General features: G+C 38.1%; 2 protein-coding genes across 7 annotated transcripts in view; one reads left to right on the top strand and one right to left on the bottom strand.

The window, feature by feature from the left end:
* Nucleotides 1–1,866: 1,866 nt before the first annotated feature.
* On the bottom strand, nucleotides 1,867–6,849 carry c2cd4a (C2 calcium dependent domain containing 4A). Its single transcript, XM_077567345.1, has 3 exons — nucleotides 6,479–6,849; nucleotides 3,421–3,549; nucleotides 1,867–3,342 (listed from the first exon to the last, which is right to left on the bottom strand). Exon 3 carries the CDS (start codon nucleotides 3,311–3,313, stop codon nucleotides 1,973–1,975), a length of 1,341 nt encoding a protein of 446 aa, XP_077423471.1. The 5' UTR covers nucleotides 3,314–3,342; nucleotides 3,421–3,549; nucleotides 6,479–6,849; the 3' UTR covers nucleotides 1,867–1,972.
* tln2b (talin 2b) overlaps nucleotides 6,250–26,247 on the top strand; it is a 119,395-nt gene continuing 99,397 nt past the window's right edge. For 4 of the 6 annotated variants that reach the window (XR_013294352.1, XM_077567340.1, XM_077567335.1 and 1 more), the window contains exon 1: nucleotides 6,250–6,466. The gene's annotated coding sequence lies outside the window, so the exon portion shown is untranslated. Of the gene's footprint in view, nucleotides 6,467–6,498; nucleotides 6,707–6,833; nucleotides 7,018–26,247 lie in introns of those variants that run through there. The other 2 variants (XM_077567337.1, XM_077567339.1) reach the window with 2 other exon arrangements.

Below are 26,247 nucleotides of genomic sequence, written 5' to 3'. Positions count from 1 at the left end.
CTTTCAAGCCTGCACTTTATTGCTGCAAGCTGCAGGATATGTTTGAAGTCTACATGTACATTAGGCTCTGCGGCCCTGCTGAGTTGTTCAAACATATAATACCATGCGTGTGTAAATTGCTCTGTGATACACTTAAGTCCTCTGAAAATAATATAATTGAAAAAGAACAACCTGGTTATATTTCAGTCTGTCAACCATACTCTTATGAAATGCAGGTTCTACGGAAGCATTCACTTGGAGGGGGGGGAGCCTTCTGTTTTTCTGACTAGTTTTTTGCGTGATTTTTTTTTTCCTGGTTTTCTGAATATTTTTTTCAGTTTTACTATTTTTTTCTGTCATTTTCTTTTAACAAGAACAAAAAATATTCAGAAAAACAGGAGGGGAAATTTATTCTGAAATACAGAAAAAAAATATTCAGAAAAACAGGGGGAATATTATATAACAAATAATAACAAAAAAAAAGATAAAACATTATTCTGAAAATCAGAGCACCAGCTTCTGTTGGGAGTTCAGAGGTAAAAAAAAAAAATCCAAAAAACAGAAACTGGTGCTCTGTTTTTCAGAATATTTTTTTCCCTGATTTTTTTTAATAATTGTTTCCCCTGTTTTTCTGAATATTTTTTTTCAGAGTAATTTTTCCTCCTGTTTTCTGAATATTTTTCTCCCGTTTTTCGGAGGAAAAAATTTATGACAGAAAAAAACTATTCAGAAAAACAGAAGATTTAAAAATCCCCAAGTGAATGCAATAAGCTTCCGTATCTTGAAATGTGATGTCTTTTCTAAAAGTGACCCAAAATACCCGATAATAAAATGATTTAAAGCAATTTTTGTGTACACTTGAGGCTTTTCCGGCTCAAATGTGACCCGTATCTATAACAATGAATTTGTGATTTACCAGTGTATGTTAAAGTAAGAAAAATGGTGGAAAGTGTCATGTATTGTGATAAATACAGAATAGTATAGTTTGTTCAATCTAAGATCAAATGTGTGTTGTACTTTGACTCGTATTTGGGTTGCTAAGTTGTTTTCCCAGGAATTGGTCTGTGTTAAAAACAAAATACATAAGCAATTGGGGGTTTAAAAAAAAAACTCCCTACGAAGGTTTCTGGTTTCTAGTGATATTTTCAATCAGAGTAAAAGGTCAGGATGAAAACAACAGGCTTAGGGAGAAACATGAGACTATTGTTTTTTCAAACCTGATGCAGCAGCCATTTTAGTACAGCTAAACATTAAAGCAGACATGCAATTATATTTGTATTAAAAAATTTTAAATGTAGGATTTTTTCTTCCTGTTGGCTTTACCTTTTTTTTATTAGCTAATAATATTTGCCTTATAAAACTACTTTTTATTTTCTAGTGATTCCATATTTAATGAGGTTTTCAAGAAAACAACACTGAATTGAATGCAAACCAAGTTGATGTTTCTCATAATTTATTCATTAAAAATATCGTCACATTACAAAAAAAATTAAAATAAATAATTGAATACCTTCAAGTGGAAGCCAACCTTAAACATTTCTTGACAATAATATATTATATGTGACCTCACTAGTCTAAACATGACATTTTTGGAGTATGCGTTATGAAGCAAAATCCAGCCATTTTTATCCATCTCAGGGGGCGGCCATTTTGCCACTTCGGCTGAAGATGACATCATAATTGCTCAGGGCTCAGGCAACAATCAATCATAGCTCACCGTTTTTTTGAAGCTACGCTGTGATTGGTTGTTACCTGAGACGTGAGCAACATTGATGTCATCTTCAGTCGACAGCTAGTGGCAAAATGGCCGCCCACTGAGATGGATAAAAACAGCTAAATTTTGCTGCTTAACTCTTAAGTTACTTAACTCTATTCCTTAATGCAATATTGACCAGAATACCATATTTAGACTAGTGAGGCTGCATAGAACATTATTGTTAATACATTTTTTGGGGGTTGACCTCCTCTTTTTTTAACAACGTATTTGGAAGTACTAATGGTTTAAGGTGATGATGCGACCAAGAGGCAAATCACAGCTACCCAGCAGATAGTCTCTTTTAAGGGTGGACATTTTGTTGACCACTTTGAAGCGAAGGGAGCGCACGCCGAGGTCTTCCTCGGAGATGCCGTCGAAAAAGAAATCTTCATTGAAGATGGGATTGCGGCTCTTTCGGATGACCGTGCTGCGTTGCTTCTGGACTTTTCCCGGAGACAGCGAGATGCCGACGCTGCAGTTGATGATCTTGGAGTCTACGGACAGAGGGTACAGACCCTCGGCACTGATCAGCCGGACCCTCAGTCTTTGGTTGTCTGGGCAGTACTCTGCTGAGAGTCTCAGGCTGCCGTCCTTCCCGATCGGCACCATTCTCTCTTTCAGGACTCGCTCCCTATGCAGGGTCACATCCATGGGGAAGATGGTCGGGGGTGCCAGACTATAGCAACTGGGGAGGCTTTCGCCAACGCCCTCCGATGCCCTCCTCATCACGTTGGGACTGTTGTCGGTCGAGCTGCCTTCATCCGTGGACAGGGAATTATTCCGGGACACCATGGCTTTCCTCATGTTCCTCGATAGCAGCAGCTCATGGCTCAGCGCCTTGAAGAGGGACGACTTGGCGGGGCATCTGGTCAGAAGGGGCGAACTGAAGGGAGACGACTCCGTGGAGGACGTCGTGTCGCTGTCCGGAGACGCCTGCCAGTTGAGATTGTGTCCTCTCGGGGAAAGTCGGGAGGACAGAGTGTTGAGGCTAAAGGAGGAAGGTGAGGACAAGGAGGGTGAGGCGGCTTTCGAACAGGTGGCGGATCGGCTCCTGGGCAGCAGCAGGGGGGAGGAACCCGGATCGGAGTGGAAGAGGGACTCCTTCCTCCTGGTGTGAGGGCTCTCCAATAAGGTGCAAAAGCCGTAGCAGGTCTGGGCTTTGGCCAGATGGGGGAGGGACAAGGCAGCCTGGCTTTGAGGATCTGCGTTTGTTGTCTCCTCATCGCTACAGCCGTCGTAGGGGCCCTCGTCCACGCTCTCCACCTGGATTATGTGCGGGTTGAGGGGCTCGTGGTGCACCAATTCCACCTCAGCCTTCTCACAGTGGCTCGCTTTGGCGACGCGAGCAGCTCGGCCGTGATCCGTGTTTTTGAGCTCCTGCAGGGACGGAATGGTGGGCGGTATGCAGAACTCTGGGATGTTGTCGGGGGTGATGACATTTGGGAAATGGGAAATTCTTTTGTGCTTGTCCGATTTTTCCCCGAACATGATGTCGCTGATTTTGAAGTTGAATTCTGTCGATGACATGGGCAGGATGGAGCTCTCCATTGAAACACGGATCTTCTCCGCTACCCACATAGATGTGCTGGTTGAATTCTTGAAAGTCACTACAATTGATAGAATACACGTCAGCATCAAATATCTATATTTAAAAAAAAAAATAAATTGTGGAATCATTGCCTTACCTTGTATTGATAAGATACAGATTTCCTTGTGCAGGATTAATCGAAAGCTCCGGATAAAAGGTCAAAGTGCAGTTTGAAATCTGAGAGTCTCTTTTAGACAGCAGACGGCGGTTTTTTGAACATCTGGGTCTGTTTGAGGGAGGCAGACAGGTTAAATCAAGCAAGAAAGCAGTGAATGTAAAACACACCCCCTGCACTCCTCTCGCTTGATCCTCCCTCTCTCCAGTCCTCGGCCACGGTTGCCACGGAAACATCCCAAAGCACAACACAGCTCCTGATTGGCCATTGTTTCCCAAATATGACATTCAATTTGATATCGTGTCATGAGACATGACTAGATGAATGACTGCGTTTATATTGAAATGTATTTGAAGAGATAAAACTCTTGAGTAGTCCAAACTGGCATTTAGATAACCGTCTGATTTAAATCGGCAACATCATCTTTGGAAGCACCCATTGGCCAATTTTTTACCCGGTCTTGCCATTTCTGTTTGTTTTTAGCTCAAATATTACTCAAACCCTCATTTCGCTTGAAAAATAAAACATAACCAAAATACTAGAAGAGCTCACAATATGATGCATTCCATTTCCAATGTCATTAAATCTGTCCACCCTTTACAGTTCAAAAAAAAAAATCTCTTTATTGAATGAACGGGTTTCAAATTAAATGCGTTTGTCAATAGTACTTAAAAAAAAGACATACTAGATGTTACAAGAAACTGCTGAATGCATTACAAATCTATTGTCAATGCTCGCCCTCTTGTGGTGGCACAGATATTGTCATGGTTGTGTGAAAATCAATATGACACAGTGGACTGTATGTCATACACAGTCCCCAGAAAATCTTACTACTAACACAACAATCAGTTATTCCTCTGCCATGTTCAAAATGACATTTAAAAAGTTCATAAGACCACACGGGGGGCCCTTTCGCTTTTTGACGGCCGTGTCCGTCTCAGGTGATAATTCCAGGGAGCAAGGTTCAAGTGGATGAAGTTGGTTGCTATTGGCAACAGAGCATTAACGCACATAATTAGAGCATATTGCCATCAATATAAGAACATGCACTGAAGAGCGAAGTTCTACGAAATGTTTTCCAGTTAATGGCGGGACATCAGGAAGTGAAGCGCACCGCAGGCCAATGAGTTTTTCTAAATTGTGATTGTGGAAATACTGGATACTCTTGTGCATATACTGTTGTAAAAAAAATGGCCGCTACAGCACATACACAAAGTTATAACCTTAAAAGTACTTTTCTGTTAATTCGAACAGACTGATGATTAATGAAGTCAAATGCTAACTCGTTCATGCTTGAATAGAACAGAAATACAATATGATATGAATAATAATAATAATATCATAATATGAAAACCCCAAAAGGCTTCACTTAAAACAAAACAAACAATAAAAGACAGGAGCAAATAAGAATTATATGGCAACAAAGAGAAATTTAAAGGACGCTAGTACAATGAACAGAAAGAGGAGAACCTAAGGTTACTTTAACGCATGGTCAGGCTACAATCTGATTGGACGATACAAGGGGGTGTGGCTAAAGACACCAGCTGAAAATACTGTGCTGTACATGACAAGCAATGTTGAACTTTGTGAAGGATCTTTATAATATGTTATTTATATATATATATATATATATATATATATATATATATATATATTATTTATTTATTATTATTTTTTTTTAATCTTTGCTACAAATCTGAATGTCAAGTAGCAGAGTAAAGTGCAATTCCTGGCACTTAGTGTAGGTATTTATATTAAAATGACCCTTAAATACATTTGGTAAAGCAAAAACATTTTATTCTGGAAAATATTATATATGCTGCTAATATTCAAGTGCATGTAACATTACAATATTTCAACCACCTATCAGTTGTATTTTATTTTATTTTATTTTAAGCACCCTTAATAGGGTCGCAGGTAAGCAGAAGACTATCCCAGCTCCAGCCTGGACTTGTAATCGCAGTATTTTAAAAACAGACTAAAATTAGTCACCCGATCTAATTTTGTATTTTAGGATAATTTAAAAAAAATAATAATAATCAACCCTGTGTTGTTGTAATGCTCAGAATACTGTTAGATGCATGGATTTTTTATTTTATTTTTCTAAACATATTACATTCCCTAAAGTGGAAATTTAACTCAAACTACATGCAAGGAGAGGTCAGAGTGAAATTGGCGTTCAGGGGGACTTGCGTGTGCCATGCTCAAGGGCACCTCGGCAGTAGCCAGGAAAACAGACGATCATCTTCCAGACAACTCCTTTAGGCATTTGACATTTTGTCTGGCTCAAAAGCATTAGTCCTTAAAGATGATTCTATACTGTAATAAAAATGAAAATGCATAAAATGTGATAATAATGATCCGAATCAATAATTATTGGTATTTTTTGGTTGTTCATATAAAATGTTAATCATGCTCGCTGAGGGTGGCAGTTCATACGAGACTCCGGCAGGGGGAGGTATACAACCTTTTTAGTGTGACACTTCCACCCACAGAGATGCTAAACTGAGAGGTAGGATGTTGTTTGACACATCAAATATATTCGATTAGATACCCCCGAATTAAATCTGTACCCCACTAGAGGAGCATGTTTTAGAATTGAATGAAATAAAAAACAATATGAAACCCGTCGTGGCATCTTTGGTGAATTGTAACCTGTATGCTGCAGGGTGTCACATCTTTTATTTGGATCATCACAGTTCTGGCAGGTGCATTTTTTTTTCACATTGAGTCAAATGTGCCAGGGTACGCGTATGCATCACGTGACTCAACTTGACTACATTCCCAGTAAAAGAAACGTCGCCGTGTGCCTCATCTCAGCGATGATCAGTCCTTGAAAAACGACACGCAAATATACGTGCTCCTCTTCCTCATCTCTGCATGTGTAGATGGATAAGGAGGGGCTTGATGATGATGATGAGGAGCGTGTGTGTGCGTATTTGGATGTGTGTGAGCGCGCGTGCGCGCGATGTGTGTGTCGCCTCACCGTGAGCTCGCTTGCTTTCAACGAGACGCGGACCGACAGCAGGTAGGAACTCACCTTCACTCTTTTCCGCGGAAGGTTCGGAGGAGTCCGGTGCTTTTTTTTTTTTCTTTTTCTTTTTTGTGGTTTCCGCACATTCGGACTGGAAACATGTCATCCTCCTCTTCGCCTGCAGACGACCTCTCCCCGCGCTTTAGCGGTCTTTTAATGGCTCACTTCAACCCTCGCAAGCGCGCTCTCGATTCGGATCTAACGTCGCCCAATTACAATCTTAAAGCCTCTCAAGTGGGTTTCTTCGCCGAATTTGAGGACTGCCTCCTTTTTGACACGCGAATATATGAGTGACCTACTTGTTTTCTCGTCGTAATTTGCAAGTGTAGTGAGTCCTCCTCGCATTTGGTACACGGCGAAAGCGGTGCTTGCAGCTCCTCAGCATCCTCGCTGCCCTGCACAAGAAATGTGTCATGGTTTACTAACTTGGACTTGACCTGGATGCCGTGTGGATGGCGGTTGACATTTTTGGCTGCGTGGTTGCGGGCGTGTGTACTCACTGACGTGACCGGTGATTTAAGGTGTATTGGGTTCAAGTTTGAAAGGTGGGCAGCACGTCTACCTTAAGAGTTCTGTTTGAATCTTTGCTCCGGATCGTGAGGGTTTTAATCCGGTATGCCAGCTTCCTCACACGTTACAAACACATGCATGTGAGTGGTTAGCATGTCCACCTCACAGTTCTGAGGCTGGGGGCTTGACCTTCATCTGTGGAGTAGTGCATGTTCCCCCCCCAATGCTCGTGTTTTTTTTTTCTCTGGGTACCCATATTCTAAAAACATGGAAGTTTTGTAAACAGAAGACTCCAAATTGTTGTTAGGTGTGATGCAAATGGGAAAGGTTGTCTGTTTTCGATTTGGCTACAGAGTTGAGCAGGAATCCTGACACTGGATTTTTTTTAGCGGGCCACTTAAAATGATTTGACAGGCCGAATCTGGCCCCCAAGCCTTGAGTTTGACAGGGGTTGGGCTGTTTACTATTGAATACTTTTAGAATCAATTAGGGGTGTGAATTGCCTAGTACCTGGCGGTTCGATTTGTTTCGCGATTCATATGTCACGATTCGATTCGATACAGATTAATCCCGATACGAATCTATAAATTGATTATTGCGCTATTTTTTAACAAAAATTTAGAAAATACTAATCAGTAAACTTGTACATGTACACTGTACGATGTTTGCAAATATGATTAAAATGACGGACTACCAAAATCAGAGAATATTCACTTTTCAGAGGCTGAAATCAGACGATTCGGACCATTTTTATTTAAACAATTGCTCTAAATGATTAAAAATGTTTGTTAAATAATTTGATAATTGATTAGTCCTTTAAACAATGAATTTGGAAACCTCTCGGATGGAAGTTAGTTAGGTCTGCTGGTTGGGTGCTTTATCAGAGAGCAGAGTGGGCCACAATTTGAGTATGGAGGATGTCCATATTATGAAAGAGAGGCACGTCTTGTGAATTTCATAACTGCCGTACTGTAAACATTAGGGGTGGGAATCTTTGAATGTCTCACAATTCGATTTTTTGGTGTGCGATTCGATTCAGAACCAATTTTCGATCAAGAACCGATTTTCGATTGAGAAAGATTTTTGCTTCAAAATGGTTTTTGCTTCAATTTATAGATGTTCAAAGAATCATAATGATCTACTCCAGTCTGACTCGCTAATGCTAATTAGCACCCTACTTTTATCACTCAAAAGATCGTCTCCACGCTGCAAAAAAAAAAACACCTTTTAGTGGAATAACTTGGCCGTGACTTTTTTCTTCTACTCTCTAATGTGGACAATTTAACAGTGTATCAGACCGCGTGGAACCACACTGCCCCTAAGTGGCCAAATCGGGTACAACATCAACAGCGCTCCCAATAAAGGCACACACAAACAAAACGAAGACAGTATAAAATAATTCAAATAAAATTGATTTTGGGACATTTAAAATCGATTCTGAATCGTACTAAATGAGAATCGCGATTCTTACGAGAATCGATTTTTTTTGGGGCACACCCCTAATGAAAACCCACCTGGTCTGTCTGTTCCTTGTTGCTGCTATTGTTGCAATGAGTCATGTTAATCCCATCATTTTACGTTCCTTTTTGCCACTTACGTCAAACCATTTTTGCTGGAATCAGAGGATTTGGACAATTATAAAAAAAAAAAAAAAAATGGCTTCAAACGATGACTCAATGAATAAAATAGTTGCCGATTAATCAATTCATTTTGACAGTTCTATACTTCATATAACTTCATGAATTACTTCACCGTCACCACAAAAACCCTCAACCTCCTCACAGGCTGAACATTGCATGTCAACCTGTGCTTGATGCAGCCGATTTATCACGCTTTATGATTTCACTAAATTTAAATGTAGTGCACACATTGTGTCCTTGCTGCGGCATAAAAGCAAACATACACACAGTACATCTGTTATTTACAGTCAGGACAAGCTATACATTAATCCCGCTGACAATGCCGCTCATTTCAATGATAGTAAATTGGTTTCAGAGAAGCTTTGCAGCAGAATTTAATCTCAGTATTATTTTTGGGTCACATTTTCGTCTTCTATTTAACATATTACAGACAAATGCAAATGTGGGTCTCTCCTGGTAGAGTTACGGCCCATATACATGTAGGCTCTCTTTGGTAATTGGATTCACTTTTCAGGAAGAAATGTGGGAGGATGGTCGTCTTGTCTTTCCACTCACCAGCCATTTGATTTGGTAGCTTCAAGGCTAGCAATGCTAAGCTTTGGTTGACATCGGCAAAAAAGTATTACAAGATGAAGATGGTGTGGTGTTGGTTTGCAGTGTTTGTGGCGTGAGCTGTTTCTTAACTCATGCACTGCCATTGACGGCTATAGACGTCAAAAATCCATGTGAACAATTTCTATTAGTTAAAAAAAAAAATCATTTATTATGAAAACCTAGAAAAAATGTACTGCAATTGTAAAATTGTGATAAATTGTGAGTCAACTATTGAAGTCATGCGATTAATTATGATTACAAAATTGTATTTTATTTTTTAATTTTTTTTGTAGAGCTCAGTATTGTTCATTCGGTAATTTTACCGATTTGACATGACATCGTCATTGCTCTCTTTTTTTTTTCTTTTTTGTATGTGGGTGAGTGCGTGTGTGCGAGTGTGTGTATATTCATTAGTTCACCTAAAACCTACTTAAAAAATCCCATACCGTTCACCTAAACCGAACACTTCCAGCCAGAGTCGTGAGGCCATCAGGAGACCCGAGGAAGGACCAAAGAAAGGAAAGTTAAATCCAGCACCGACCAGACACCACCCACCGGTGATTACAAAATTTTAATCGTCTGACTAATAAAAAAAAAATAATAATAATTAGGGGTGTCAGGTTTTCATACTCTTGTTAACAAAAGTGGGAAAAAAATGTTAAACTAATAGAAATAGTTCAAATGAATTTTTGACGTCTATAGCCATGAATGGCAGTGAATGAGCTAAATGCCAGCTACTCGCACAAGGCAAAATATTACATCATTGCATTATTGTCCAGTTAAACCTAATGTTATAACTCCAGCAAAAATAATGATCACGGATGGATAGTACATTAGCGCTTTAATTAACTTACTGCAGCTTGAGAGTGGAGCAAAAACATGACATTGTTTTAGCAACAAAAGGTTCAAACAGAGGTTGTGTGTTTTGCCAGATTTCTTCACCGTGCTACCGTGAAGCTCCAACATGACTTTATTCCTACACCGGGTGGTTGCTTCCACCCAGCAGACTTACAGTATCACTGAAGGGAGAGCCTTTTTCTCAAATGGTCCTCCCACCCGAGATCCGGAGCCTTAAAGCTATCCCGAGTCGCAGCTGTCTGCATCCTGCTGAGACAGCGTGAGCTTCCTCGCTTGCATCACTTTGACTTTCATCTCTCCCACAGTCCTAGTATCCTTGAATTGACCCTGGATATCCAGGAGATGACGTCACAGCAGAGAGGAAATTCACATGAAATTCAAACACCTCAGAGGTCAAGTCATTTGGAAAGTATAAGCCTCCAAACTAAACTATACAAGTGTACTTTGTGCTTGTACCTGAAATCTCAACTAATCGTCAGCATCCAGGAATGGCTTGTTTTTTACTTTAGACGTTGGACAGCATGTTCAACCGCAACATTTACCAATAGGTTTACTAGGGGTGTGCCAAAAAATCGATTCTCGTAAGAATCGCGATTCTCATTTAGTACGATTCAGAATCGATTTTAAATGTCCCAAAATTGATTGTATTTCATTTATTTTATACTGTCTTCCCTTTGTTTGTGTGTGCCTTTATTGGGAGCGCTGTTCATGTTGTACCCGATTTGGCCACTTAGGGGCAGTGGGGTTTCACGCGGTCTGATACACTGTTAAGTTGTAGCCACATTAGAGAGTATAAGGAAAAAGTCACAATCAAGTTATTCCAATAAAAGTTGTTTTTTTGCAGCGTGGAGCCGTTCTTTTGAGTGATAAAAGTGCCGCGAATAGAACACTAATTAGCATTAGTGAGTCAAGACAGGAGAAGATAATTACGATTCTATGAATTGAAGCAAAAATCATTGTCAATCAAATAATTTTGAATCAAAAATCTTTCTCAATCGAAAATCGATTCTGAATCGAATCACACACCCAAAAATCGGAATCGAATTGTGAGACATTCAAAGATTCCCATCCCACCCCTAGTTTTCATCCACCTAATTTTATTAGAATTTTCCAAAATTCCGAAAATAAACCTGAAATGAAAACGCTAGAAATTCGGGGTGGGGGGAGCCTAAAATTTGAAAACGAGTTTTTATGGTTGGATGGCATGAATTTTTCAGCGTATCGACAAAAGTAAAATGCTCATTTTAGCTATACACTGTAAAAAAAATAAAAGTAGGCAGTTTTACGACGGCGTATTAGGGCCATGTATAAATATATATTTTTTAGAGGGTAGGGGCAATATTCAGAGAAAACAAGTTTAGTTTAAGTTTTTTCTTTCTCCAAAATTTGCTAATTTTTCGACTTTTCGATTTTTTTTTTATCGGAATATTGCCACCACGCTCTAAAAAAAAAAATCATGCGTGGCCCTAATACGCCGTCGTACAGTTTAACACGAGTCTTTCTTGAAAATGAAGTTGTTTGCATACACCAATGAATTATTATCCAAATAATTCCATATGATATCATACAAAAATATTCCAGTTGTGATGCGTGATTTTCTACTGAATTATTGTCGGAAAAGGCAAGCTCACATTCCTCTGCAGCACTCATTACAAAGTGATTGTCCTCTCAACTGGTGTTCCGTCATCAAGAACGCATTCCTGGTTGGAATTCCTCAGAATATTCAGCTGGAGGGTGGGAAGTAAGCTTTTTTTTTTTTTTTTTTTATATATATATAAAAGGAGTCACTGGAGAATGTGATTGTTGAACCCTATTTAATGCATGAGCGTGTAGGAGGTGGGAACTCAAACGTGACCCCGCCTCTATGTTTACGGCTGAAATAGATCCGTCCTGTGGTGTTTTTTTCACTGCTGTCTCTGTGATCACTTCAGGGCCTGGCCCTCTTCCAGAGCTTTCTCTACACAACAGCGGTTAGATGTATGGACGCAGGCTGCCACTCTCTCTCTCCCGTTGCTCCATCAATCGGAATTCACGATTTCCTGTGTATTTCCCAGCAGATGAATGTGGCAGGCAGTCAATATATTGCACACGGGCCATTTTCTTTTTTATTAGCAACCTCTCTCGACTTTCAGGTTTTAAGTGTGGTCACGTTTGTAATTGAAGATGTTGGATTGTGCTAAAATTTAAATTAAAGCATATTCAATTATTATTATTCTTATTTAACCCTGGAGAAACAACGGGGTCAAATTTGGCCCCTATAAATTCTGCTACTCAAATAACAAAGACCTTTTTTTATATATACAAATTTAACTTCAAAAGTCCAGAGTGCCACTTCTGACCCCTGCATAGGGCCATCTAGTGGATGAATATTGCACTTACATGAGCCAGAGTGGTGGTGACAAGATGGCTGGCAACATGCTGTTTTGTTAAGCTGGAAATCAATCCAAACAAAACCATCTTCTAAGCAAACCATCAGATGGTAAAATTGTTTGTTTTTTGTTAATCTATTTCATATCATGTTGCAGAATGCCTAGGAGTATGTTTTATATATATATATATTGATAAATTAGCAACTCTGAGCTAGTTAAAAAAAAAGGGTTAAAATTGAAAAAAACATATATTTTGGTGTTCAGTGAACTTATAGCAGTCATTTAATGTATAATTCATAATTTTCCAAAGAAGAAAAGGGTTCTTGGGTTCTCCAGGGTTAAATAGAATAGAACATGTCCCCTACCTGACCTACAAAAAGTGCTATAAACAAATAAAACGGTCTGAGTTTTCACTATATATATACATATAAACCGTTTTAGCCAAGAGATAATTGGGAACCCGCGCAGGCAGGTGAAGACAGCTCGGGGGGTCCTTACAGGTCTTAGTGTCATTTTTTTCCTTAGAGACAGGAAATAATGTGAAAACGCTATGGAGAAATCAATGTGTTCAAGTTGGAGTCGTTTAATGTTTAGTGGCAACGTAAGATGGCCGCCACGCATACGAGTAATTTGTGTACTGTAGACCAAGATTCCTTTCAAAACCCAAATATTGCCAATATACGGGTTTGGAAGGGTTGTATTTACACACACACAAAAAGCCTCGAGTGGAACTAAACAAACCCAAATTTGACTTCAACACTCTAAAAACAGTTGGGTCAAAAGTAACCCAACTATGGATCAAAATTGGACTGATCCACATAATGGGTCAATTTGACCCAACTTTCTGGGTTGTTTTATACAAAATGACCCAATTTTTTGACCCCAAGTAAAGGATCTGACAAATATTTGTGAGTTGTTTTACGCTAAAAGACCCATTTCTTGACTCAAAGTCGGGTCAAATCAACCCAAGTAGAGGATCGGTCCATTTTTGACCCATAGTTGGGTTATTTTTGATGCAACTGCTTTTAGAGTGCATGTAAACATACGCTCTACGTTTTTATGTAATTAACGTTAATTTTGGAGAGAGAAAAAAACTTTGTAAATTTGCGACTTTATAAGTGGCAGATTTGAAAGAAAAAACTCAGAAACTTTTTTTCTCTGAATATTGTCCCTACCCACTAAAAATATATATATTTATACGTGGCCCTAATACGCCATCGTAAAACTGCCTACTTTTATTTTATTTTTTTACAGTGTATAGCTAAAATTAGCATTTTACTTTTGTCGATACACTGAAAAATTCATGCCATCCAACCATAAGAACTCTTTTTCAAATTTTAGGCTCCATCCCCCACCCCAAATTTCTAGCGTTTTCATTCAGGTTTATTTTCGGAATTTTTGAAAATTGGATGAATGTCTCACGATTCGATTCGATTCTTATTTTTGGGTGCGCGATTCGATTCAGAATCGATTTCCGATGTTCTTCCTGTCGCTAGCCATCACTGGCATAGATAGTTGAACAAAAATACATTATTTGGAATAACGTCACCAACAATACACCATCTTTTTATATGATTTATGCACAAGGTCAACGACAAAATGTGAAGACACCGCCCCTTAAAAAAGTGCCAGTGGTTCCAGATGTTTACCACACATGGCATCTGAAACGACGTCGCAAGGCTAGCATTGCATTGGCAAGAAGTAGGTCAGTCGATGCAAGCGCGGTGCGGTTCAGGTCAGCGGCACTGGCCCAGCCCGTGGCGCTTCTCGTCAGCAGGTCAGATGGGACCCCAGCGCGAGTACGAGACGACAGGTTTTCGACTGCGCCGTCCGTCCTGGACACACGGGGCCGTGCGTGGGTCTAAAGTGGGTTAGCAGCCTCACAGCTAATGCACATTACTGAAGGTTCCCCCAGCGCCAGATGTCGGCTTAAATAAATAGCTTTTTTTCATGCCAGGATGCTCTCAGCTATAAATATTTGCAGAAATATTTGTGCTTTTAACTAAACGGTGGGATAATTTCATTAAGTTCATTGCACGGTTGATTACGATTTAGCCAAGAGAGTTGATGCGGTATAAATCATGGCAGTGTTCTATTAATTAAGCTATCATTTATTGATATGTAAATTTGAATTTGAAAGTGTAGAAATGTGCTTTTAATGTATTTCATTTGCTAAATGAGGATGCATTGGATTGAAGACAGGAGTATGCACCTTGAAGCAAACCGATTATCAGCATTACAAATCATGTGATGTCTGCTGAAGATCATGTGATAGCCTGAGGGGGGGTGGGGGTGGTGGCTGCACGGGGTGACGGAACCAAAGCTCTTTTTTCTCCGACATGTTTGTGTTGTCCAAATTGAATGATTGCAAATAAGAGGGATGTCGGCCATGTCATTTGCACTTGGGGATGTAATGTATGCTTTTGTGTTTGAGTCAATACCTTCTCATTGTGTTTTTCTTTTTCTGCTCAAACCGCCGCTGCAGGTCTTGTTAGTCACACAATCCATTGAACATTTAATCACCTGGTGTTTTTTATTCCAATATAGTGATTGCTTTGTGAATAATGACCCTACTAATGTTGAAAAGCTTTTATTCTTTGTTACTCTCTAAAGGTCACTGAATTGTTTATTACCGGTAATTCTAAATTAAAGAGGAAATCAAGCTAATTTTATATTAGACAATAATATGTTCTATGCAGTCCCCACTAGTCTAAATATGGTATTCTGGTTAATATTACGTTATTGGAATATGAGTTATGAAGCAAAATCCAGCCGTTTTTATCCATCTCAGGAGGCAGCCATTTTGCCACTTGCTGTCGACTGAAGATGACATCACAGTTGCTCAGGGCTCAGGCAACGACCAATCACAGCTCAACTGTTTTCTGAAGCTGAGCTGTGATTGGTCGTTGCCTGAGGCCTAATTAACTGTGATGTCATCTTCAGTTGACAGCAAGTGGCAAAATGGCCACTTTTTTGCCACTTGCTGTCAACTGAAGATGACATCACAGTTGAACTGTGATGTCATCTTCAGTTGACAGCAAGTGGCAAAATGGCTGCCTCCTGAGATGGATAAAAACGGCTGGATTTTGCTTCATAACTCATATTCCAATAACGTAATATTAACGTCGCAGCTTCAGAAAACAGTTGAGCTGTGATTGGTCATTGCCTGAGCCCTAAGCAACTGTGATGTCATCTTCAGTCGACAGCAAGTGGTAAAATGGCCACTTTTTTGCCAGTTGCTGTCGACTGAAGATGACATCACAGTTGCTCAGGTAACAACCAATCACAGCTCAACTGTTTTCTGAAGCTGAGCTGTAATTGGTTGCTCAGGGCTCAGGTAACAACCAATCACAGCTCAGCTTCAGAAAACAGTTGAGCTGTGATTGGTCGTTGCCTGAGCCCTAAGCAACTGTGATGTCATCTTCAGTCGACAGCAAGTGGCAAAAAAGTGGCCATTTTACCACTTGCTGTTGACTGAAGCAACTGTGATGTCATCTTCAGTGACATTGACTGAAGATGACATCACAGTTGCTCAGGTAACAACCAATCACAGCTCAGCTGTTTTCTGAAGCTGAGCTGTGATTGGTTGCTCAGGTCTCAGGTAACAACCAATCACAGCTCAGCTTCAGAAAACAGTGGAGCTGTGATTGGGCGTTACCTGAGCCCTGAGCAACTGTGATGTCATCTTCAGTCGACAGCAACTGGCAAAATGGCCGCCCCCTGAGATGGATAAAAACAGCTGGGTTTTGCTTCTTAACTCATATTCCCCCAAAAATTATATTAATCAGAATGTCATGTTTAGACTAGTGAGGTCACATATAACATATTATTGTCAAGAAATGTTTAAGGTTGACTTTTACTTTAAGGAGTGCAATTCCAAATACCTGTATTTCAAAAGTATGTTCTGGCTAAGGCTATGACGGGCTTGCCCCTTTCATTAGCATGCCAAAAGTTTTCACGGCGTCTCTGAGGAATACTCCATGTGTCAAAGGTTGGTGGCAAGGGCAGGATTGATCAATAGTTATTAGTCACAGCCGAATATAGCTGACCGCGCTCAGCACAGCAAGTCACTTAAACACACAATTTTTTTGAGATGGGAGAAAAATATATAATATTGTCATAGAATGGAACAGCCCAGCATGTCTTGTGAAAAATGACAGGCCAATATTTTGACGTCAATGTGAATTCAGGGTCTGTTAGGCTTTTTGTGTGGCAGCTGGAAAGGAAGGTGGAGGTCTCAGGAGTGTCGCCGGAGTTCCCCCCGCCGTCTTGGACTGGGATGTCACGGAAGCTGCGAGTGCGGCCGACTGAGAGAGAGAACGCGCTGTAGTGTCACCGCGATGTGATGCTCGCACAATAACTGCGGAGCGCTCTGACACTTTCTCAGTCAAATGATTCATTACCGGCCCGCAGACTGCTCTAATGTACTGTATGGTGATTGTGTTACTTTAGCCTTGTATAGGCGGCTCATCATCTGCGCCGTGACCTTGTTCAGGGTGAAGTGACTACTTAGCCTCAGTGGATCAGTATCTGGAATTACATTTATTACGATGGTTTTGGAGATGGAAGAAGTTGTCCTGGGTTGCTAATGTTTATCGGTGTGGCCTTCGTTCTTTTCTTGACCGCTGCCACCTTTTAGAGCATCACTTTCTGCAAAGTGCCTGGCAATTCTGCATCGATATGCTGGTTATTTTTTGAAATGTGTTTCAAATCAGCCACTGTAGTCTTGTTTTGGATTGTTTGCATGTGTTGTGCCTTAAAAAGGAATACTTTGTCATTGTATATTGAAGAGCAATACAGTCTCATGTGCAATTCTTCCCTTCTTCTGTGTCTATTGTATTATGTATAATACTAATAGATTACTATATATAAAATAAAAATAAAAAAAACTGCAGAGAAAGATAACACACCATTGCTGGAGAATGCACCAGTCCATACTCTATTAGGGCTTGTTATTGTAATTAATGGCATGATTTCCAGAATTAACTTGCAATTAATCGCATACTGTATTTCTTTTTTTTTCTGGAGAGCTCAGTATTGTTCATTCGGTAATTTTACTGATTTGACATGTCATCATCATTGCTCTCTCTGTTTTTTTTTATAATTATTTTTTTTATAATTTTTTTTTTTTTTATAATTAAAAAAAAAAATTATATATATATTTTTTAATTAATCGCATATTTCATATTTGTTCTAAATGTTCAATGAAATATTTTTGTCAAGTTTTGAATACTCTTGTTTAGTAACAAAAGTGGACAAATTATGTTTACCTAATACAAAATATTGTTTTATCTTTTAGTTCAGCGATACAGTAATTGTAAAGTCATTCATAAAATTATATGAAACATATAAAAGTTAAAATTGGTGTAAAACATTGAGTCAGATTTGTGTTGAAGGAATTTTTCTGCTACTAGGTGGCATTAGTGTTTCATGTTGGATGTTAGCGACAGGAACGGTACATTTTTCTTTTCAAATGAAGCGAGTATGGCCCATCAGTGACGCAGCTTCTCGGGACATAAACAACACAGATGATGTGACATGAGATATCTTCTGGAGATGCTGAATAAGAAAGAGAAAGTGTCTTAAGAATCACTACAGGTTGATTGGTTTGGTATGATTTGTATGCAATTCCTTTCTACTGAAATAACAGATCCTTCAAATATCACTTTTTGGCACTCGTGGGTGAAGCTAGACACACTGCGGTCAATTGATCACTCAACAGGTCATTAACACAAACATTAACCAAAATATGCCATCATTGAAAAAATACAACCTTTTTAAATAAATGCCAAAATAGCAGGTTTAATTACAGTACTTTTTTTTTTTTTAATGAAGCACTCCTATTTAAATTGGCTCAGTAATGTCATTATTTTGCTGAACACTGTCAGAAAGCATGCCGGTGTTAATGGTATCAATTAAGAGTTTAGGGGGCTTTTTCTCATTTGCATTACATTATCAAATGGCGCTAGTTTTGTTTCCTGTACAGCTGTATTTCTTGAAAAGCTGTTTGTGTATTTTACACTATCCATTCCATCTATCAACACCGCCGAACAGCGCTTTGGTGAGCAAAAACAAGAGGATTTGTGAATTATACCGCAGCTTGTTCTCATACAAAGCTACCATCTGTTAATCTTCCAACGTTAATCTGACCTTGTAAATGAGATGACCTTATCTTCAGATTTCACGTCGCGTTTCTAGGTTGTGTGCTGCATCCGTTCTTAAATCCTTAGCGGAGTAAAAGGTCACCTGGTTCGATTGAACCAAATACTTATTTTTGACAGGCCTTGCTTATATATACAATCAGAGTGTTTTTACGAGAGCTGAATATAAATGTCATGTTTCAATTTCCCGTAAGCGTGTTAGACCCCAGAAGTCAACATTGTACAACATCAACACTGTCGAAAGAGATGCTTCTCTCGCGGTTCTTTTTTTATAAGCATATAATTGCACTCCAGCGGTCAGCATGCTTTCAGATCGATGAAACGTATCACAGAAAAGACGTTCTGGATTACAATAAAACATGGACGAAAATAGACATCTTTGTTTCCCCTTCCATTATGTGCTCTAATTTCTCCTCCTCGGCTATTCTTTGGCGATAGTGATTCACGCTGTAAAAAACAAACAAACATTCAAACCGGTGGTCGTGCGGGTGTTTAGGTACAAGTATTTCATCTTTATTTCTGGGTTGTTTGCTGGATGTCAGCGAGGCGTCACCTCAAGTGCTCATTGTTCTAATGATGCATCGCCTTTTCAACGTTGCACAACAAGGGCGGACGGGATTCTGTGTAAGATGATACATTATCCTGGAAGTGTCCTAAATGGATTGTCTATCCGCAGTGCAAGTTTGTGTACACAAGTATTGCCATACATGGAGTACAGCTGTCGAAATTAATCGATTAATCGGTTATCAAATGAATCGACAACTATTTTAATCATTTTTTAAATTTAGATTGTCCAAATTGTCTGATTTCAGCATATCAACAGTAGTTGTTCATTGTTTTTTTGCAGTTTGAAATAACAAGGTACTGAAATAAACTTATTGTAGTTGGTGTCATTGAGGAATATGGTGTTGGATGTGTGGTCTCAACCAGCATTAACTCATTCACTGCCATAAATTCATAAAAAAAAAAAAGATTATTAAAAATTAGGGGCAAGAGGCGATACATTTTTTTAAATTGTAATTAATCGCATGACTTCTAGTTAACTCACGATTAATCACAAATTTTATATATGTTCTAAATGAACAATAAAAAAAAATCTAGGTTTTCACACTCTTGTAAACAAAAGTGGGGGAAAAAATCAACTAATACAAATAGTTCAAATTAATTTTTGACGTTTATAGCCGCCAACAGCAGTGAATGAAGTAAAAAAAAAAAAAAAAAAAAAAGAAAGAAAATATTATAAAAAATTCAGGGCGTCAGGCGATTACATGTTTTAAAATTGTAATTAATCGCATGACTTCTAGTTAACTCACGATTAATCACAAATTTTATATATGTTCTAAATGAACAATAAAAAAAATTCTAGGTTTTCACACTCTTGTAAACAAAAGTGGGGAAAAAAATCAACTAATACAAATAGTTCAAATTCATTTTTGACGTTTATAGCCGCCAACGGCAGTGAATGAAGTAAAAAAAAAAAGGGAAAGAAAATATTATTAAAAATTCAGGGCGTCAGGCGATTACATGTTTTAAAATTGTAATTAATTGCATGACTTCTAGTTAACTCACGATTAATCACAAATTTTATATATGTTCTAAATGAACAATAAAAAAAATTCTAGGTTTTCACACTCTTGTAAACAAAAGTGGGGAAAAAAATCAACTAATACAAATAGTTCAAATTCATTTTTGACGTTTATAGCCGCCAACGGCAGTGAATGAAGTAAAAAAAAAAAAAAAAAAAGGGAAAGAAAATATTATAAAAAATTCAGGGCGTCAGGCGATTACATGTTTTAAAATTGTAATTAATTGCATGACTTCAGTAGTTAACTTGCAATTGTTCACAAATTTCATATCGGTTCTAAATGTACAATAAAAAATTCTAGGTTTTCATACTCTTGTTAAGAAAAGTGGGAAAAACGTTAAACTAATAGAAATAATTAAAATGAATTTTTGACATTTATAGCCGTCAATGGCAGTGAATGAGTTAATCAAAGTATAGATTTTTTTTCTTCTGTCCAATGGTTAGCTATTAATGCTAAAGCTATTGGAGCTATTTTGAAACCTAGCCACTTGAGGCAGATAGCTGCCCCACCCCACGTCTGGTTCTGCTCAAGTTATTTTATTTTTTCAAAAGGGGAGTTTTTCTTCCCACTCCTGCCAAGTGCTTTCTCATGGGGAATTTGTTGTGTCTCTTTAAAGCGCTGCTAAGAGGGGGGAAAATGAGACTGGGAGGCACTTATTGTATCCAACTGATATGGCATTATAAAAATCTATCTTGCTGTATACATATACATATTATATTCCTGGTTGTCGACATTATTTCATGTTCTATTTTCTTCTGCTTAAAGTGACGAATCTTCAAAATGTTGGCCATATTATCGTTTTTCTCTGCTGTCCCAATTTGACAGCTGTTTGCTGCTCCCTCCTTTGTCTGGGGTCAAATGTTTTTAAAAACAGCCCCCTCGCTTTCTGTTTGAAGTGGCTGATTATACATTTCCTGAGACATTTTTTCAGTGTGTTTGGATCCGGTATCAAATGCTGTGCTGTCACATTAGGGATTAATGGCGTTATTATTCCATTACTAGCATAATCGCTGGCATGTGATCTCAGATAAGAGCTGATATTGGGACAAATGCGCTATATTTATTACTGTTTGTATTTATTTCTTGGTGCCTCGCCATTGTCAGGATAAATAATAATGTATCTCAAGAGAGAGAAGCCACTACGAAGGTTTGGAAGTGAAACATTTGAGGCCAAAGTGCTGCAAAAGCAAAAATCAAGCACAATTATTTTACGAGCACAATCCACTAGCAAGCGATTTTGCGGGCTCGTCTCCCTTGATGATACGTTGCAGTGATGTGAGAGGCACGCAAACGAGCCCGTCGGGTGCGTTTTGGGGGGAAGTGAATGTGCCTTTCACAGTCATTTTTGGAAAAAAAACAACATTTTAATATGGGTTTTGATGCAAACTGGTCTTTAACTCATTCACTGCCATTGACGACTATAGACGTCAAAAAATCATGTGAACTGTTTCTATTAGTTTTTATGAAAACCTAGATTTTTTTTATTGTACATTTATTACAGATATAAAATTATCAAGCGATTAATTATGATTAAACGCCCCTTATTTTTATTTTTTTAAATTAGGCCTGTTTTTTATTGTAATTAATCACATGACTTCACTAGTTAACTAACAATTAACCACAAATTTTATTTCTAGGTTTTCGTACTATTAGCAAAAGTGGACATTTAAAATGAAATAAAAATAGAAATAGTTCAAATGATTTTTTTACGTCTATAGCCATCAATGGCAGTGAATGAGTTAATTCCCATACTGTACAAGTAATGCACTTTACACTTTCACATGTGACTCACTAGAGATGAGAGGACACATCACTATTCAGCCCTGTGTCAAATATTATGCATTCCTCACTCAAGGGAGGGACAAAAATCATTGAGGATGGCCTGCAATGTAAAGGTGACCTGCATGCAAATTTGCGGTGACAACCCCCTCGACACAATCGCTTCTGCACAAACCGCTCACCGTTGCTGGCTTTTAAATTCCCCAAAACGATTTTTTTTGTGAACGAGGTTATCTCTAAATGTAAAGCAACAGCGGTAATGATTTATGCCAACAACTAATGTGCCTATACAAGGCCTGCACATCCTGCATGTTTCAATGATATAGATGTCAGCTCCCTCTGGAGATGAACCATATAGGACTAATAGAATTACACATCCGCCTCCTGTCCCCAGAGAAAGCACAACGAATCATTTGGAATCACTGGGGGGGGTTTTCAGCAAGCACATGAGGCAGGTGTCTTTCTTGTAGCCAACCTATGCTGTTAGGTGACCCTTAAATGAATTTTTACTTTGCAAAAAAGAAAGTGGCCAAACAAATATGTGCAATTCACATGTCTAATGGACTGTATGGTGTTCCACAGGGCTCCAATCTAAGGCCTCTGCTGTTTTCATTGTATCTGTTGCCCCTGGGTGATTTGCAATGCCAAGTTGAGCAATTAAACTATTTATTAGGGCTGGGTATCGATTGAAATTTCCTCAGTCGATTTGGTTTCGATTCACAAGAGTTCAGTTCGATTCAGATTAGATTTTTGGGGATTCACTTCGCTTCAATAGGATATTGATTAATTATGGATCATCAGTTCATTTTAAAACTCATTCACTCCAAGCCATTTTCACAGAAGCAATCCCCTTCACTCCCGATGTTTTACTGGATTTTGACTGATTTTGCAAGGCCCAATGATTTTGTGTTCTATTGCTATAACAACATGGACCATATATATATATATATATTCTATTTTGCAGGAATTAGCATTAGAATATAACTAAGTTTCATCATTATTTAGAATTGGGAGTAATTTAGTTGTTTTTTTTCAACATAGCCCTGGTTGATATATTTTTGCTTTGCTGCCACCTGCTAACCATTTGTGGGATAACTACAATTTCTTCACCCGTTCTTTGCAGTTGAGAGGCTGCATCAAAGCCTTCTGTATAAAAAACAAACATAAAAAATGTATGAATAGGTCTTTGGGACACTTAAAACATTTAAAATAGAACGTATTTATACGCTTTTGGGAGCAAATGAGTTAAATATCAAAGTCATGATAAAAATTCCACAAACATTAAATTCCAAATAAAATTTTGCAGACGCGGTAACTGGTTAAATGATTTAGTTTATTAATGAAAGTAAGATGCAGTAATCACTTAAGTGTCACACAAACATTGACTTCGGCAAGGATGAGAAATATGTTCATAATTCTAATTCAATCATTGTAAATATGAATTAAAAAGATAATGAGTTGTCTTGAAAATACTTTTAAATTTATGCAAACAGTAAATTTCAAGAAAACCTTAAGATAAAAAAATGGCATATAAAATTCTATTTTCTTATGAATTTATGGGGGGGAAAGTGATACTGTATTAAAATAATCAATTCATGGTTTTATGAATCGATCAGGCTCGAAAAGCAAAATCAATTCGATATTGATTAATCGATTTTTTAAAATTATTTTTTAAAACCGAGCCCTACTAGCTACTACTTGAATTTGAAAAAAATAATAATCACATTTTAGTTTTCAATAAAGAAGGGTTTGGCGAATGCGCATAGAAAACTGCTCCTGAGAAAAACTGTTCAAGCCTAATGCATATATAGAAACTCACTCGACATTTGCCCCATGTAAAATCTGCAGCAGTTATTCAAGAAGGCACTTTGACACGTTACTTGAATATGCCAGAAAACGTGTCAACCTAAAGTCAGCATCGTCTCATGCGTGATGTCATACATTTGTGCTTAAAGTTGGGTATTGGGAAGATGTTTTGCTGTTGCTTAGTGATTCAGTTTCAAAATAAATAATCACAAAAATGCCACAAGGTTATTTAGATTTTTTTTTTTTCAGGGAAAAAAACACACTTATTTTCCAGTTATCTTGTAACAGGTTATAGGCACATTTAGAATAACGGCCTTTTATCTGACAACTACTGCTAAATGTCATTCCTCCGAGATGAGGAGCATGGTGAAAACTGTCAATTAATGAAATCAAACACGTTTTATGTAATTGTTCCGCCTCATATACAAAATTCATCGTCATTCATTATGTATCACGAGACTGTTGGAGGAGCATACTAAAAAGCGTAAACCAATCAACGCCGTGAACATCAAGTAGCAGTTGGGATTGATTTTTATTTTTGTTTCACATTGCAAAGATTGTCTTCGTGATCCATGCCATGCATATCATAGTAATCGGTTAACGTCAATCTACAGCAATAAGAAAAATATCTCTGCCGTCATCGGCCACTACGAACCTTTTACGTTCGTCTGTGCTGTTTTCAGTGTCGTGCTTTCATAAATCTGCTTTACAGCTACATCTGCTGTGCCCATGCCATGCCATGAAATAACACCCAGTGAGGACACACAACAATGATTTCATTTTCCGGCACTCTTTTTTTTTTCTTTTTCTTTTTTGCTGCTCCCTGGGTGGGTGGCTCTTGATTACATGATGATGCCATAAAAAGGAGAGATTAAAAGAAGCTGGATAGCCACAGCTGTGTATCCATTCTCACCGTTAGATCGACGTTAAAGCCGAGGCAGCAGTCAATGCTGCTGTCTTTATTGCTTCTCAAAGATCTTTGGAAAGTGTATGTTTTTGTCTTGTTAACTTGAGCGACATGTAGACGCTGGCAAGTTGGTTCCTTGCTACAGGCGGTCCTGCCAGATGATGCCCGGCCTTGTCAGAGACCTGCACTGATGTAATTGATGGCTTGTCCAGTTATTATAGAACTGAGCAGGGCTAACTAAATTCTGAGCCTGACTGCATGCTTGCTTTGGCCTTTCCTTCAAAATATGTGCTCATCCAGTGTACGCTGTGTGGACATTTAATTCCTAACAGGGGTAGCACAACAAAACAGGTAATGATACAAACTTAAGTCAATTCGACTGTGAGCTCGGGACCTTTTCTCAATCAATTAGTGTTCAAAACGGACCCATCAAAGTCCACCACAGCTGGATTTACACTACAGGTCCAAGTGCTCAAGTGTATCTGACATGGCTGTATATTTAAAAATAATAATATATATATATATATATATATATGTATATTAGGGGTGGGAATCTTTGAATGTCTCACGATTCGATTCCGATTTTTGGGCCTGCGATTCGATTCAGAATCGATTTTTGATTAAGAACAATTTTTGATTCAAAATGATTTGATTGACAATGATTTTTGCTTCAATCTATAGATGTGCAAGGAATCGTAATGATCTAATTCAGTCTGACTCGCTAATGCTAATTAGCACGCTATTCGTGGCACTTTTATCACTCAAAAGAACGCTGGAAAAAAAAAAAACTTATTGGAATAACTTGATCGTGACTTTTTCCTTCTACTCTCTAATGTGGCTACAACTTAACAGTGTATTAGACCGCGTGGAACCACACTGCCTCTCAGTGGCCAAACCGGGTACAACATGAACAGCGCTCCAAATAAAGGCACACACAGACAAAGGCAAGACAGTATAAAATAATTTAAATAAAATTGATTTTGGGACATTTAAAATCGATTCTGGATCGTACTAAATGAGAATCGCGATTCTTATGAGAATTTATTTTTTGGCACACCCCTAATATGTATATCTATATATATATATAATATATATATATATATATATATATATATATATATATTATTATATATTTTTTAAATATATATATATATATATATATATATATATATATATATATATATATATAATATATATATATATATATATATATATATATATATATTATTATATATTTTTTAAATATATATATATATATATATATATTATTATTATTATATATATATATATATAAATATATAGGTCTCTCCAATTTCGATACTGTAAATAGGATTGTATGCCGAGAAACATTTGGCGGCTTCAAAAGTCTTGGCTTATCAGCTATCCAGTAATATATACAGATCAGTGCATCACGCACCGGCAATGTTGGAGGCTGCCATGTTGTTTTTTTGTGCTTAATGAGAGTTTGAATATAGAATACAATACTGCATGCCCAACTGGCAAACACGTGATTGAAAACTATCTCTGTAAGTCGTTTTTCACAGAGGATAAATATCATATGACGA

The sequence above is a fragment of the Vanacampus margaritifer genome, chromosome 6 (genome assembly GCF_051991255.1).
Source record: "Vanacampus margaritifer isolate UIUO_Vmar chromosome 6, RoL_Vmar_1.0, whole genome shotgun sequence".
In the NCBI taxonomy this organism is placed as follows: Eukaryota; Metazoa; Chordata; class Actinopteri; order Syngnathiformes; family Syngnathidae; genus Vanacampus; species Vanacampus margaritifer.
Note: the sequence above shows the minus strand (reverse complement) of the source record. Positions and strands in the feature narration are given on the sequence as shown.